Source organism: Populus alba, chromosome 11 (assembly GCF_005239225.2).
Source record: "Populus alba chromosome 11, ASM523922v2, whole genome shotgun sequence".
NCBI classification, from domain to species: Eukaryota; Viridiplantae; Streptophyta; class Magnoliopsida; order Malpighiales; family Salicaceae; genus Populus; species Populus alba.
This window is the reverse complement of record NC_133294.1, coordinates 12,128,356-12,142,327: the sequence shown is the minus strand read 5'-3', so window position 1 is coordinate 12,142,327 and position 13,972 is coordinate 12,128,356. Positions and strand designations below refer to the sequence as shown.

At 31.1% G+C, this 13,972-nt stretch overlaps 1 protein-coding gene across 3 annotated transcripts; it reads left to right on the top strand.

Annotated features, from left to right (window-relative positions):
• The first annotated feature begins 1,078 nt into the window (after positions 1–1,078).
• LOC118035348 (DNA-dependent metalloprotease WSS1) lies at positions 1,079–6,489 on the top strand. Of its 3 annotated transcripts, XM_035040876.2 has the most exons (6): positions 1,079–1,459; positions 1,792–1,987; positions 2,192–2,780; positions 2,910–2,968; positions 4,052–4,270; positions 6,130–6,489. In XM_035040876.2, the coding sequence occupies exons 1-5, from the start codon at positions 1,305–1,307 to the stop codon at positions 4,241–4,243; spliced, it is 1,191 nt and encodes a 396-aa protein (XP_034896767.1). In that variant the 5' UTR covers positions 1,079–1,304; the 3' UTR covers positions 4,244–4,270; positions 6,130–6,489. The 3 variants fall into 3 exon arrangements, with proteins under 3 accessions (XP_034896767.1, XP_034896765.1, XP_034896766.1); XM_035040874.2 differs by having other exon boundaries at positions 2,192–2,968; XM_035040875.2 differs by having other exon boundaries at positions 2,192–2,968; positions 4,052–4,275.
• Positions 6,490–13,972: the final 7,483 nt, after the last annotated feature.

The following is a 13,972-nucleotide window of genomic DNA, read 5'->3' as shown; positions in this document are numbered from 1 at the left end:
AGATTTGTCCGAGGTGCTTTATTATTTATATAGACCATGCACATTAACCCCCCCTTCCCTCTCTCTTTTTATTTAAGTATATTAAATAGTTTTAATAATATATCATTCAACTTGTTCATGAGATAGTTCATAATAAGTTGTAAAAAATTTTGGAGTAATAATTATAAGACCAAGTTAACACTTAACTTATGATTTATAACAAAACTTAATGATTTAATTTCTCAATATATCCAATTATTTTTAAAACATGGGTATTCAGTGAAGAATCATTTATTATCTTGCAACACAATAATTTTTTAAAGGTCGTACATGTCTCAATCCTATTAGCCTCAATTCTTTGAGATACATAAAACATAATATGAACATCTATATTCTTATGTTTTTTAAAGTTTAAGTGACATACTGGTTAATGTTACATATATAAATTGTTCATCATCATAAATATAACATTAATATTCATTGCTAGCTTTTTTTTTTTTAGTATTCTCAGCAAGGGCGTTTGAAATTAGTTTTTCAAGAATATATAACTTTTTTTTCTTATCTAAGAACAATTTTTATATTTCAGTTGTAATTCAAAATATCCAATTCAGATAAAGGAATAAAAGACTTTTAGATGCATGGTTTATCTTTTATTATTTTGTTTTAAAGGTGGAATTGTTATTTTATTGTGTTTGAAAACATGAAAAGCCTTTGAAACCTCTTTTGGCCTATATAAAATTTTTTGATATGAAAAGTAAGTTATTTTATTGTGTTTAAAAATTAACAAAAAAAAAAAAAACACACGTATCTTTGATAAATCTTTAATTAGCAACGAGTTTTGCAAAAAGATCAAATTACCAAGGATGTAATTTTGTTTTTGGAAGAGCAAAGATGTTATTGCGGCAGAGAACAATCAACCGTGGTTTTCAAATAGGGTTTAATTTGTGTTAATTTGAACTGGACAAAACTAATAAAAATTTTAAATAACAAAACTATATATCGAATTTTATTCAAATTTAGAAATAAAAATAAAAATAAAATATACCGTATCTTAAAAAAAATAAAGATAAAAATTAAATCTTAGGTTCATTCAATTTCCTTCGCTTATGTTAGGACTAAACATATTTTCGTAAGACAGCATATTAAAATTTTCTTACAAATTAACAATTTCAAACACAAATCCCTATAAAAACTCTTTGAAAGGAAACTCGCCACCATTGTAGCAAGACAAATCTCTCAAATCCTTGTCATGATCGCAAGCAAATAGGCTGAGCGTATCATACTGATTAGGGTTTTGATTTAGATTTTTTTAGTGAGAGAGAGAGATGAATTTGAGTGATTTAAACAAAGTATGGGAAATCAAAGCCCTGAAAAAACCAGGAGAAGAGGAAGCCAAAAAGATGTTAGACAAAATAGCCAAACAGGTGCAGCCCATCATGCGTAAACACAATTGGCGTGTCAAGCTTCTCTCTGAATTCTGGTATTCTTTTTTTTTTTTTTTTTTTTAAATATATTATATTATGTACAGTCTCTGTTTGGCTGCTGAGAAATTAAATGCCCCAAAAGAAAGGATAAGAAAATTCCATTTTGTAAACCCATTACCGTGCCGAAGTTAAAATGTGATTCATTCATCAACAGGCCGGTTAATGGTGGAAAATGAAATAAAAAAAATATTATTTTAATAGTTGTAATGGCGAAATTAGTTAGATTTTTGAAAACTGCTTGAAAATTATGGTTTCTCATTTACATTCTATGTTGTTTTGATGCCAAATTGACTGACGACTGAAACTATATGTTTGAATCGGACTTCAGTCCAAACAACCGGTCTCTTCTGGGATTAAATGTAGGAGGTGGGGTGCATGTGAAGTTGAGGCTTCGTAGACCAAACAGGGATTTGGATTTCTTTCCATTCCATCAGGTTCTTGATACAATGCTTCATGAGCTTTGCCATAATGTTCATGGCCCCCACAACGCCAACTTTTACAAGCTCTGGGATGAACTCAGAAAGGTCCTCTATTTCTTTTTTCCTTGGCATTTTATTTTAATTAAATGTTTATATGCAGTTATAGCCTGTCATATTGAATTTCAGATGTATTTCGTGCATCTTTAATCTCCAAAACTTTTTTCTTGTTTGTAAACAATCCAATAGTTTTAAGTCAGGCAATATGGTTCCGCTATGACCCACCTCACTTGCTCCCGTTGTTTTTAACAGGAGTGCGAAGAGTTGATTTCCAAGGGAATCGCTGGCACAGGAGAGGGGTTTGATCTTCCAGGGAGGTGTTTGGGTGGGTTTTCCCGCCAACCTGCTCTGTCATCTCTTCGCAAAACTGCCTTAGCTGCTGCGGAAAAGAGGGCGAAGTTAGGATCCATGCTGCCATCTCAGCCTAAAAGGCTTGGAGGTGATAGTACCATCATGGTTGCACTCAGTCCAATACAAGCTGCTGCAATGGCTGCAGAAAGGAGGTTGCAGGATGAGATCTGGTGTGGTTCTCTGTTGGCTGAGACTGATGAGACCTCTGGTGATGGAGAAACTAGCTCTGATATTGCAGAAAACCCTGTATCTATGGGGGAATTTACAGAAAGCTCAAGGTTACATAACTGTAGAAAAAGAGGTTGTGAATCAAATGACAGAACAGCTTGTTTTTCTTCCAAAGGACATTCAGTTTCAGATTCTAATTTTGTAGATTTATCCAAAGATGCTTCAACATCTGGGTCTATGCTCGATCATGGCACCAACCTTAGAAAAAAAATTTGCAATTCATATAAGGATCCATTTCCTGATGCTACTACCCACATAGAAGGTAGCTTCATTGATTTAACGAGTGATTCAATTTTTGGATCCACAACTAATCTCTATACTAGACATATTATAGAGGCACCTCCTTTAACCAGTGATTCATCCTTTGGTTCCATATGTAATCGTGATTCAGCACATAATCCAGAGGCATCTTCTTTGTGGGAGTGTGGAACCTGCACGCTACTGAATCCAGTAAGTGATCAGCATCATGACGTCAAATCAATTGTTTTGCGGCTATGCTTCATTGGAAATATATCCTGACTATTTTTAATGCTAGATTTTCGAGTTACATGATCCATTCCTTACACCTCACAGCTTAAGTACATACTTGGGACTGTATCTCATATGGACGCAGATGATGCGCAGAGTGTTTTTGGCTTATAAATGATTTATTTTAATTGTTCAAGATGGTTTACATTTTTAGCATATAATTTATATTTTCCAGTTTTTTGTTTATAAATTTGCTTAAACACAAATAGCATACATTGAAATGAGTACCTGCTTTATACAAAATGCGATAGTTGGAGATTTTGTTACTGTAGATTCAGTGATGACAACCTTATCTCTCGAATCTGTAGATAATGCGCATAGTCTTTTGGTTCTGTAAAATCTTGATTTGTTTAATTGTTTAAGATTGTTTACATTTTTTTTTTCCAGCTTACAAGTTGAATTTTCCAGTCATTGGTTTGTTAATTCCCATTAAATATAGAAGCATGTTTTGAAATGACTCCCACTTTGTACTAAATGCAACAATTGCAGATTGTGTTATTGTTTTGTCCAGAAACAACAATCATGTCTCTTCTACCTGCAGATACTGTTCTAAGTATTCATTTGTTCTTTTTTGTCACATAAAAGGCTGATTATTTTATTGTTCAAGATTGTTCATGTTTGTCTTCTTAGAAGTTGAATTTTTCCATGTTTTTGCATGTTATAAATTTGCGTTAACTGAAGACTTTAGTATCTATACAAGACAATGAGCACCGGCATTATACTAAATGCTATAACTGAAGACTTTAGTGTTGATACAATGGAGCTGGTTTCTTGGGTCCCATTAGTCTATAATAGCTTTAGTCGAGTAGGGAACAAAGATGACGAAGCAAGGAAAATGGCGCAGTAAAATTTTGAAGGTCTTGTAAATATATACTTTGATGCTCAACTGAACAAAATGTGTATTATACTATAATGTTTTGTCCATAGCAACCAAATATTTCTCGTCTTCTTTTTACTATTGCTGAATTGATGAGCATTTTTTGTGTCATGTGTTGATTATTGCAGCCACTAGCCCCAATATGCGAGCTTTGTGGCGCACAAAAGCCCAAAGATGCCAGCACCAAGAACAAAATCTGGTCCTGCAAATTCTGTACTTTGGAGAACAGTCTGAAGCTAGACAGATGCTTAGCATGTGGTCAATGGAGATATTCAAATGGTCCACCGGTGTCAACTCGTGCTCCCAACCTTGGCACCTGAGGCATGCTCCTAACCTTGGCACCTGAGGTATGGTTGTACATTATCCATAAACTATAACCTCTCCAAGTAACTCTGCCTGATGAATGATTACTAGCATGGCTCTTTGGGTTCCAATTTTTATCATCAGGGTTGAGATATAGAATGGTCAAATTGTTAAAATGGCTTTTGCATGCACATGTGGTAACTTTTGTACTTAATAGATGCTCAGTAAAGTTCTAATGTTGAAATTAAAGGTTAAAACAAGTGTAATTAGGGATGTCTAGATAGAGTAAGCATATACATATACCATTACCATTTTAGACTATGATTTATCTTCTTTCATTGTATATAAAAAACCTCGTACATTATTTGGTGTTGGGGGCAAAAATTTATCTGGGAAAAAAATTTGAAAGCACCTAACCAATGAGTGAGAAAATTTCAAGTGGATCATTCCTCCATTTATGTCCAAATAAACACAAGATTAGTTTGACAATATCGTATAAGAAATGAAGACCATATCCACCAAAAAAAAAAAACACAAAAAGAAAGAAAATTCATGGATGTATTTTCCTTTCCCCTTACCATAGAGTTTGGTTAAGAAGATTTAAGCGATAAGAAAAAAGTGGAAAAGTGGAGGGATGAAAGCAGCTCTTCCAAATATTTATGACTCCTGCCCTACTTATAAATTTAACTGGATTACCTGATGTTAAAAATAATTAAATCAGGAAAATATTAGAGTTTGTTTGTGGAGCTTTATATTCAACCAAACCATACTTTAAAAAACCAAATTAATTTTAGGTTCAGTTTTTTGCACATTAATTATATTAGAATCCAAATTGACTGGTATTTTGAATTCAGCTCAGTACAGGTTTTCGGGTTAAACCAGACAGTGCTCACCCCTAAAGAGTAATGCTGGTAAATGAAATCAAAGTATAGTATAGGGTGATAAGTGAAATGGCATGGCATTATATAGGAGGCCCGCTGTAATATATGAACAATCTCAAACAGTAGGTTGTTTAAATGTAATTTATCCATTAAAAAAGCTAAATTACGTTCTAGGATAGTGTCTGCAACACTTTGCACTCTTTGCAATTACACCTAACAACCTCCCGGTTCTTTTAGTGGGATCGTGGAAAGGGTATTATGCTCCTTAAATAAATGAAACTCACACAGCTAGATCACCATGGGGGGTTTGGATATGTCCCGGCGCAGAAAGGATAGAATCAGTAGAGATATAAATTTGTTTGGTTAAAAGGATAAAAATAAATGTATTTAGAACAATTTTGAATTGAATTTCTGTGTATAGAAGCTATAGAGAAAACATGTTTTTAGAGATGTAAGGATAAAAACGATTATTATCATAATTTTAAAATCCAACTCGAAGATTGATTGAGGGCAAAACCCGGGTCATGGGTCAAGTTAACTCGAGTTAGCGTAAGAATAAAAGTGGTTACTTGGGGGTCGATTTGAGGCAAGGTCCAGGTCACAAATGAGGTTGATCATTGACTTGAGTCAACAACAGGATGAAAATAATTATTATCATAGTTTTAAAACTTAATTTAGGGTCAAACCAGGGCAAAGTTCGAGTCATAGATTAGGAGAGGCAACCCGGGTTGACTCAGGTCAATGTAAGAAAAAAAGCTTTTATTATCATAGCTTTAAAAGTCTGACTCGGAGGTTGATTTGGGTAAGGTCTTAAGTCACGGGTCGAACCAAACACACGTATAAATAAAAGTGATTATTGTTCAACGTATGAATAAAAAGTGATTATTGTTATAATTTTTTTTATTTAGATCTAGCAGTATCCTGTCCTGCATATCCGATTTTTTTTTTTTTTTTTGCTGTATTCTCGCCAATTTGATACGCATCATGTATCTGTATCTTATATGGTCTTGATATGGATACAGGGACTTTTTGGAGCAGCCATGTTTCCTACGGCTTGGTGTCTTTTTGTATCTTTTGGCGTGTTAAATTCAAATTTCCTCATCTTCTCCATAGCAGTCGTGAATAGCTCTTGAACCATCACTTGTTTGAAGGATGAAGTGACGACAAGAGTTAAGTAGCAATTTAAAGTTCAAATTGAATGAATAGAATGGGAAAAATCAACCAGCAAATATGAAAACTAATGACAAGTGTTTTTGAAGGTGGCCTTGAGGCCTCCTAAGCTTTGTTCTGTGTGCTGTTCCTTCACTGCACAAAATGACAAGTGCAAATTTCTATATTAATCGAGAAACCTTTAGAAAAGCTAATAACAATAATTGTAGTCATTAACTTCTTTTTTATGATTTTAAAATAAATTTAAAATTATGATGAAAAATTATGAAAAAACTCATTATTTCTTGATATAATAAGATGTGATTTTTATTAAAAAAACACTTTTTAAAAAGATATGATTTATGAGTATTTAATTGAGTGGGCATAACTAAAAGAAAATCTCTTGTAAATGTTCAATGAAAAGTTACAGAGATGAAAAATATAGTTGCGATCTTTACAAAAATTCTAATCTTTTAAATATTTTAACTCTATAAAAAAATATATATTTTTATATAAGAGACATGATAGTTTATAGAAGAACATGAAAATGAAAAGAGGTTTAGGTCCTGTTTTAAAAGTGTTTTTAAAAAAAATTAAATTTTTTTTTTTTTTATTTTAAATTAATATTTTTTAGTGTTTTTAGATTATTTTAATGTGTTGATATCAAAAATAATTTTTAAAAAATAAAAAGATATTATTTTGATATATTTATAAGTAAAAAATATTTTGAAAAGTAATTATAATCACATTCTCAAATATATATGTAGTATCGTTGTCAATGGAACATTGTAGGCTATATTTCAAATTTGTGATCAACTTCATAAGTCCATTTTAAATGACACTCAATTTGACTAAAAAAAACACACATAACCTAAACAGATTTAAGAAACATTGTAAAGATAGAGAAATAATGCAAGTCTTATCAAGAACATAATGTTTTTTAGCATGTTTTATGCGAAGCTAAAAGTGTATATATACAATATCATTTGTAAGTTAAGGGTGTGTTTGTTTTTGCTTTTATTTTTGTGTTTATTATGAGGTACAACCTGTCACAATAAAAAACAAAAGAACAAAAGCAAAGAATTCATACTTTTACTGCAATATTTTTTTGCTTTTAGTGGTGGGTCCTACTACTAAAATCAAATGCATCAGCAAAAACAATATACATTAAATCTCATCATACATGTTTTAGCAAATTAAAATATTCAAGTTCATGCAAAAATTGAAGAGTTGTTAGAGGGGTTGATCAAAAAGTTGCCTACGTAATGATAGTAGAGAGAACAACTTTCATTATAAAAGGATTGAAAAAACAACATTTGCCTTTTAGATGATTTTCAAAAGCCTATAAACAAGGCTAAATAATCACTATTTCTACAATGCATCAATGATCTTAATATTATTGATGAAGGTAAGAAAAAATTAAAAAAACCTGAATCACTAAAGTCATAAATTGCAAAAAAAAAAAAAAAAAAAAGCACCTCATTTTGCGAAGCATGGAAGCAAACTGAAGAAGCTTGAAACCCACTGCACTAAATCTGGGCTTCCTTTAAGGATGATTGCTGTATGGATAAAGGTTGTTACATGCTAAAAACCCTCCAATGCCAATATAAATTTAAGGTTTTTAAGTAGTGATAACGGAAAAAAGTGAATAGAGAGAGAATTTAATACTTTTCTATGTCTTGTCTTAAGAGAGAATCCCTTTTTTATTGTTAAACTTTAACATTTTTTATTAACAAAAAACATGAAAAAATATAGATAAATATCTTGAAAAAATCTTTTGACCTAACCTAAGGTGTCAACCTTATTCCTCTATTATAGATGTAAATAGAGTTATCATAGACTTGTAACTTGTGATTAAAATGAGAGGAAGGAAAAGAGAAAAGAAGAAGAAGAACTCGGTCGGGGGTTAGGTGATTCTATTAGGCTTGGCCCAACCGAATATCTTATCATTATCAATTGCCCTCTAAAGTAATTTTTTAACAAGGTGTTGTTAAAAATTAACTTTATCATAAAGCTATATGCAATGGAGAAATTGAATGATATATACAAGGAATAACTTGAACTTACAAGAATGTTGGTGATATTATGACTAATATTGGTGGGAATTAAAACCTACATCCATGTCAAGAATTATTGGACATCTTTCATATTGTTGTGTATGTAATATGACTAGAGAACTTGGTCCACCATGATGACGATAATTATCTCAGGAATCACATTACTGGAAATTAAAGATGTATCAATATCAGGAATCATTGAACATCTTTCATCTTTCACATGACTGTGTATATGATAAAGCTAAAGAACTTCTACCATGACTGATGATAATTATCTTAAGAATCTTGGTAAATATATCACTATTTCACGTGGGCATGCCAAATCACTTTAATGTTGTTGGTAGAATTACTCTATAAATAGTCATTTCTTCTTCTCCTCCACTTCAATACCTCATTCTTCTTTCTTTCAAATTCCTTATGGTGAATATCTTTTATAAGTAAAGACAGATGTGAGGAAACTTACTCATTTTATAGTGACTCTAGAGCTAGTACATTTATTAGTGGGAATAAGAGGGCTAGATTTTCTCTTGAGGTGCATCAAAATCCCATGCTTGCATTTAATCCACCTCAACCCCATGACCTTTTATAAAAGTGTTGTAGCCAATAGAGCTAGTAATCATCTAACACTTGACATGATGTGGGGGTATAATGGTAGGACTCCATTTGCCCGCAAAAGACTAAGTAGAAAACTAAAGTCAACAACTGGAAATTTTGAGATCATAACTCTTATATGCATGCTTAGGTTTGTGGATATATTTCCCTTGTATGGTTTATTTAGAGACATATTTTCTTATTATAACATGTTTGTAGGTTAGTTACACCTAATTAGTGGATGATTATAGCAACTTTTAACAAATACCTGAGACTTAAAGTTTAAAATCCTATTGTTGACCTATTTAAATATTGTTATAGTTTATCTAGTTCTCCTGAAGCTAAAAAAGGTATAGTATGGTCTTATAATATTTCTAAGAGAAGAACACCAAATCTCTTGAAAGATATTTTTCAAGGCAAAGCACTCTCAATAAAAAAATTGGATGAGTGATTGGATTATAATGTGTTATAGTGGTTCTATTACCTCTATTAAAATAATGCAAGGGATGTTTTCCAGCCTAGAGATTGTGTTGTAAATAATATTGTTCTTCATTTGAGTCCAAATAAGGAAAAGATAATTGTCAACATTACCTTCTTTGGTTGGCGGAAGGGTATTCTCTATTAGACAACATATATGGTATGAGTGATATTTTGTCATTTTTTTAGAATCTTGTGCAGAATACGTGTTATATTGATATTTGTCTATGTTACTCTAATGGGCCCAACTCTTTGAGAAAAATAATTAACTAGAAAAAACAAGCCTAAAAAACCTCATCATCATCATCACATCATCCCCTAAAAAGAAGTAGGTAGAGTCTCAAAAAGAAGAATTTGAAAAGAAAAACTTATAAGAGCAGGAAAAGGCTGTAGAAAAACTCAAAATAGAGGAATTAGGTGAAACTCATCTAAAGAGTGGTGAAATGGACTTTGAACTTGACATGGGAATAAAGAGGAGCAAGTATGCTCTATGTCCGAGGAGTGAGAAAAGATGTAGTTCCTTGCCTATGAATTTCAAGCTTGTAGATGCCAGTTCTCCCATGATAATGACACCATCACCTAGTCCGTTGCCAAACCCTGCACATGTTATTGCTTAGAATCATGTTGTTACAAGTTTCGTGACTACTTCACCAATCCCTATCAACATCCCTAATGATATAAGTCAAAGTGATGGCCTTGCTATTGGCATTTCTTCTTTTATTCCTCCTCTTTTATGGTTTCATCTTCAATTCACACAAATTTTTATGAATCATATAACTATTAGTGATTATGGCCCCATGCTTTATGAACCTTCATTGATAGGATTCCAACCTCCTAAAGAAGTGATATAAATTAATAAAGAGAGATACGTCATGACTTTACTGTTTGGAAATTGTCGCATGTGAACGCACTAGGTTAGAGAGGTTGTTTGGAGTCACCACAAGTTATTTGGTTCAAGGTCGCTAGGAAACTTAGGTATATTAGTCTTGTCAGATATTTGAGTTTTAGAAACTGATTGTGGCTAAAGAATGTATTAGTATCCTTAGCGCATCCTATCTAAGGTAAGTTGTTTTGTGGTTTGATGTAAATTTAAAGGTTTTGATGGTTTTCTAGTCGGTAATCTATATATAGTTTATAATTAAGATTTACTTGTATGAATAAATCCGGTGTTTAAGAATTTATTATGGACTCGTGTACCGAAATAAATTCTTAGGAGAAATTTCTTTGTAATTTGTGTATTACAATGAAAAATACTTATAATTAAAATTGGTGAACATTTAGAATAACTTCTAAAAAAATTTTTGGTCAAGCTCCGATATTTCAAATATCAGTCTCATTTGTAGTAGGTCCAACATCCTTTACCAGGATTTTTAACTATTAATTCTCATGAATTAAAAAATAATGATTTATTGAAATATTTGAACATATAAGAAAATACAAAAACACACGTCTAACCATAATTTAAATACACACATCAACATTTAAAAATTGCAAAAAGAACCTTACAAAGGTAAAATTATTATTTGGAAAAAGTTGCTTAGACTCGGGAACAATGCTGGAAAATTCTGGGTTGTAAGAACAATAGCAGCACGTCTTCTCCACGCGCCACCATTTCTATTGACGCGTGAATTCCACATGTTGTCTCGTATGAACTTGAAAATCAAGTGGACTTGAAAGATCTCCTCCTTTCCTCTCTTCCGATACCAACAATGATGGTCATCGTCACTTACAAAAGATGAAAAACTTACAAGCCAGTCAATTCATTTTTATTTTTATTTTTATTTTCATTTTTTAGGATTTATTCTTAGTTTCTCTTTTCTTCTCCTCCATACACAGTTATGTTGTAAAGGAAAATAAAAATAGAAGATTTTATCAATTTTTTTTACTTGAACTTTTTTTTAAGTTAATCCCTAAAATAAAAGATTTCATCAATTTTTCTTTTTGCTTTTTGATCAAAAAGAATTTACTTTCGATGAAGCATAAGATTAACCTAGAGAAAACTAAAACACGAAATTTTGATCAAACTAATTCGATCATAACCAACAAAACCTAGATAAAAACAAAATGATCCCTAAATAACTTCAAGTTTTTCTTCATTTATGCATCATCTAAGCAAACAAAAATATGCATCTAGTCCATAACTTTTCATATTTATAATCAAATAAATATACAAATCTTAGATTCAAATATAACCAAACCCTAATGAACTTTAAATTTTCTTTTATTCACCATCATTTTTAAAGGCAAAAAATATTTTTAAACACTAATTCTTTATTTCTTGAATCATAGAAACATAACGGGTTCAGATCACAATTAAGTGCCCGTTTGGCACTGCGGTGGAACCTGCTTTTTGCAAATTTTCAAATTTTTTTTTTGTTGCTAAAATTAAGTACGATTTATACTTTTTGGATCGTTTTGATGTGCTGATATCAAAAATAATTTTTAAAAAATAAAAAAATATTATTGGCATGCTTTTCGGCACGAAAAGCTATTTGAAAAGCAACCGCTACCACACTCCCAAACACCCTCTAAACCCTAAAACATAAACTTTAGGTTTTCTTTCATGCATTATTTTCTAAGGAAATGAAAAATACATATTTAATTCTTTTTTTTTCATATTTTATAATCAAAAGCATATAAAATCCAAACTAAACAGAACTAAACTCTAAAAAATAAACTTTAAGTTTTCATTCATGCATTTATTTTCTAAGAAAAGTCAAAACAAATAGTCAACTCCTACTTTTTTCTAGTATTTTGTGTTAAAAAAAACATATAAAATGTAGATGAAACCTAACTAAAACCTAAAAACACAAACTTTAAGTCTCTATCAATGCATTACTTTCTAGGAAATAACCAAAACACATAGCTAACCCCTATATATATATATATATATATATATATATATATATATATTTTTTTTTTTTTTTTTTTTGTGATAAGAAAAACATATAAAATTTGGATTAAATCTAACTAAATCCTAAAAACACAAACTTTAAGTTTTCATTCATGCATTATTTTCTAAGAAAAAAAACATGATATATATAAAAAACTATTTTGAGAAAAAAAAACCCAAGGAAAGAAAAAGAGAGAAGAGGGGATGTGACTTACCTCAAGGATGATTTGAAATGAGAGGGAGGTGTTAGTTGGTCCTTGATGGCAATGACAATACTTAGCTGGCGGTGGTGGGGTGTTTTGGATGTTTTTTTCTCTCTAGCTTTTTTTTAGTTTTTTCTTTTTAGTTTTTACTTCTTTTTCTTTATTTTCTTCCTCTTTCGCTTATGAAACTCTCTAGTTTAAAAAGAACAAATTTATGACAAAAAAAACCCATTTATTCTTTTTTCACCCTATTTAGGCTCTTATGGTCTTAGGGTGATTTTTATTTCTTTTACTTCTTCTTTTTTCTTTCTTTTCTTCTCCTCCTACTCGTCATTCTTCTTACTCTTTGGCTTTCTCTAAGCTTAAACCCCTTTTTCCTTCTATCTCTCTCTCTCTTTCTCTAATTCAACCTTTTCTCTTTCTAGGCTTATCCCCTCTTTCTTGCTCTGACCCTTTATTTATAGGCAGAGGGTCTTAGAATATTTCTAGGTGGAGCAATCATGTATCTTGATTTTCTTGGATTGATCTTGACCCTTCACCATTGATGTAAATTTTGTAACATGCTCAGGTTTGTTACTTTGACAAGCTTTTTAAGCCATTCCAGAGAGGTAATGCAACTAGTTTTTGTTAAGGGTGAAGTACATGTTCGAGTGAAGTGAGATGTATGTCTATTTTTATTTCTAGGACACATGAAAGAGAGAGAGAATGGAATGTCCAAAGTTAAGCCAAAGTAGGGGGAAAAAAAAAACTTAATGCATGATAAGTGTGGTCATGCTGGGGAAAAGGGAAGAAGATACCAAAAAATGATGTTGTTTTTCGGTTTTTTTTTTTTTTTGAATTTTTGTTTTTGGTGAAACACATTTTTTCACTAAAGCTTATTTTCTTTTCTTTTTTCAAATTGGTCCTGAAACTTTTAATTTCTTTATTTTTTTACCAATTTCAATTTTTTTCCCAATATTTCTTTCAATTTAACCCTTGATTACATTCAAAATAGTCTCTCAATATTGATGCATTTTACAATCTAGTCCTTGGCTTTTTAATTTGTGCATTTCGGTCAAATTGACCCTAAGTCTCAATTTTCTCTTCATTTACACCCTTGATTGAATTAATAATGCCCACCAAGATTTAGTGTCCTTTTTAATTTAGTCATTGGTCTTTTAATTCTTTCATTTTTTGTAAAATTAACTTTAGATTGCAATTTTTTTTCTCTTCAATTAAGTGCTTGTTTGATCTCAAAATTATTTCTAACCTTTTTTATATGTTCTAGCTTAGGTCTTGCTTTTTAAAAATTCATTATTTGTCTAGTTTTACCCCTAATTATGTTTTTTCTTTCTTTCTTTATTTTTTGTATTTTTTTGAATTTCATTTATGTTTTCACAGTTGTCTTTTTTTTAAAAAAATCTATCAAGTTTTGTCCACAAAATATTTTGATATAATTTTTGTTGTTGTTTTAAAAGGATGTAAAAGTTAGGATATTATAACTCTTACAATACAA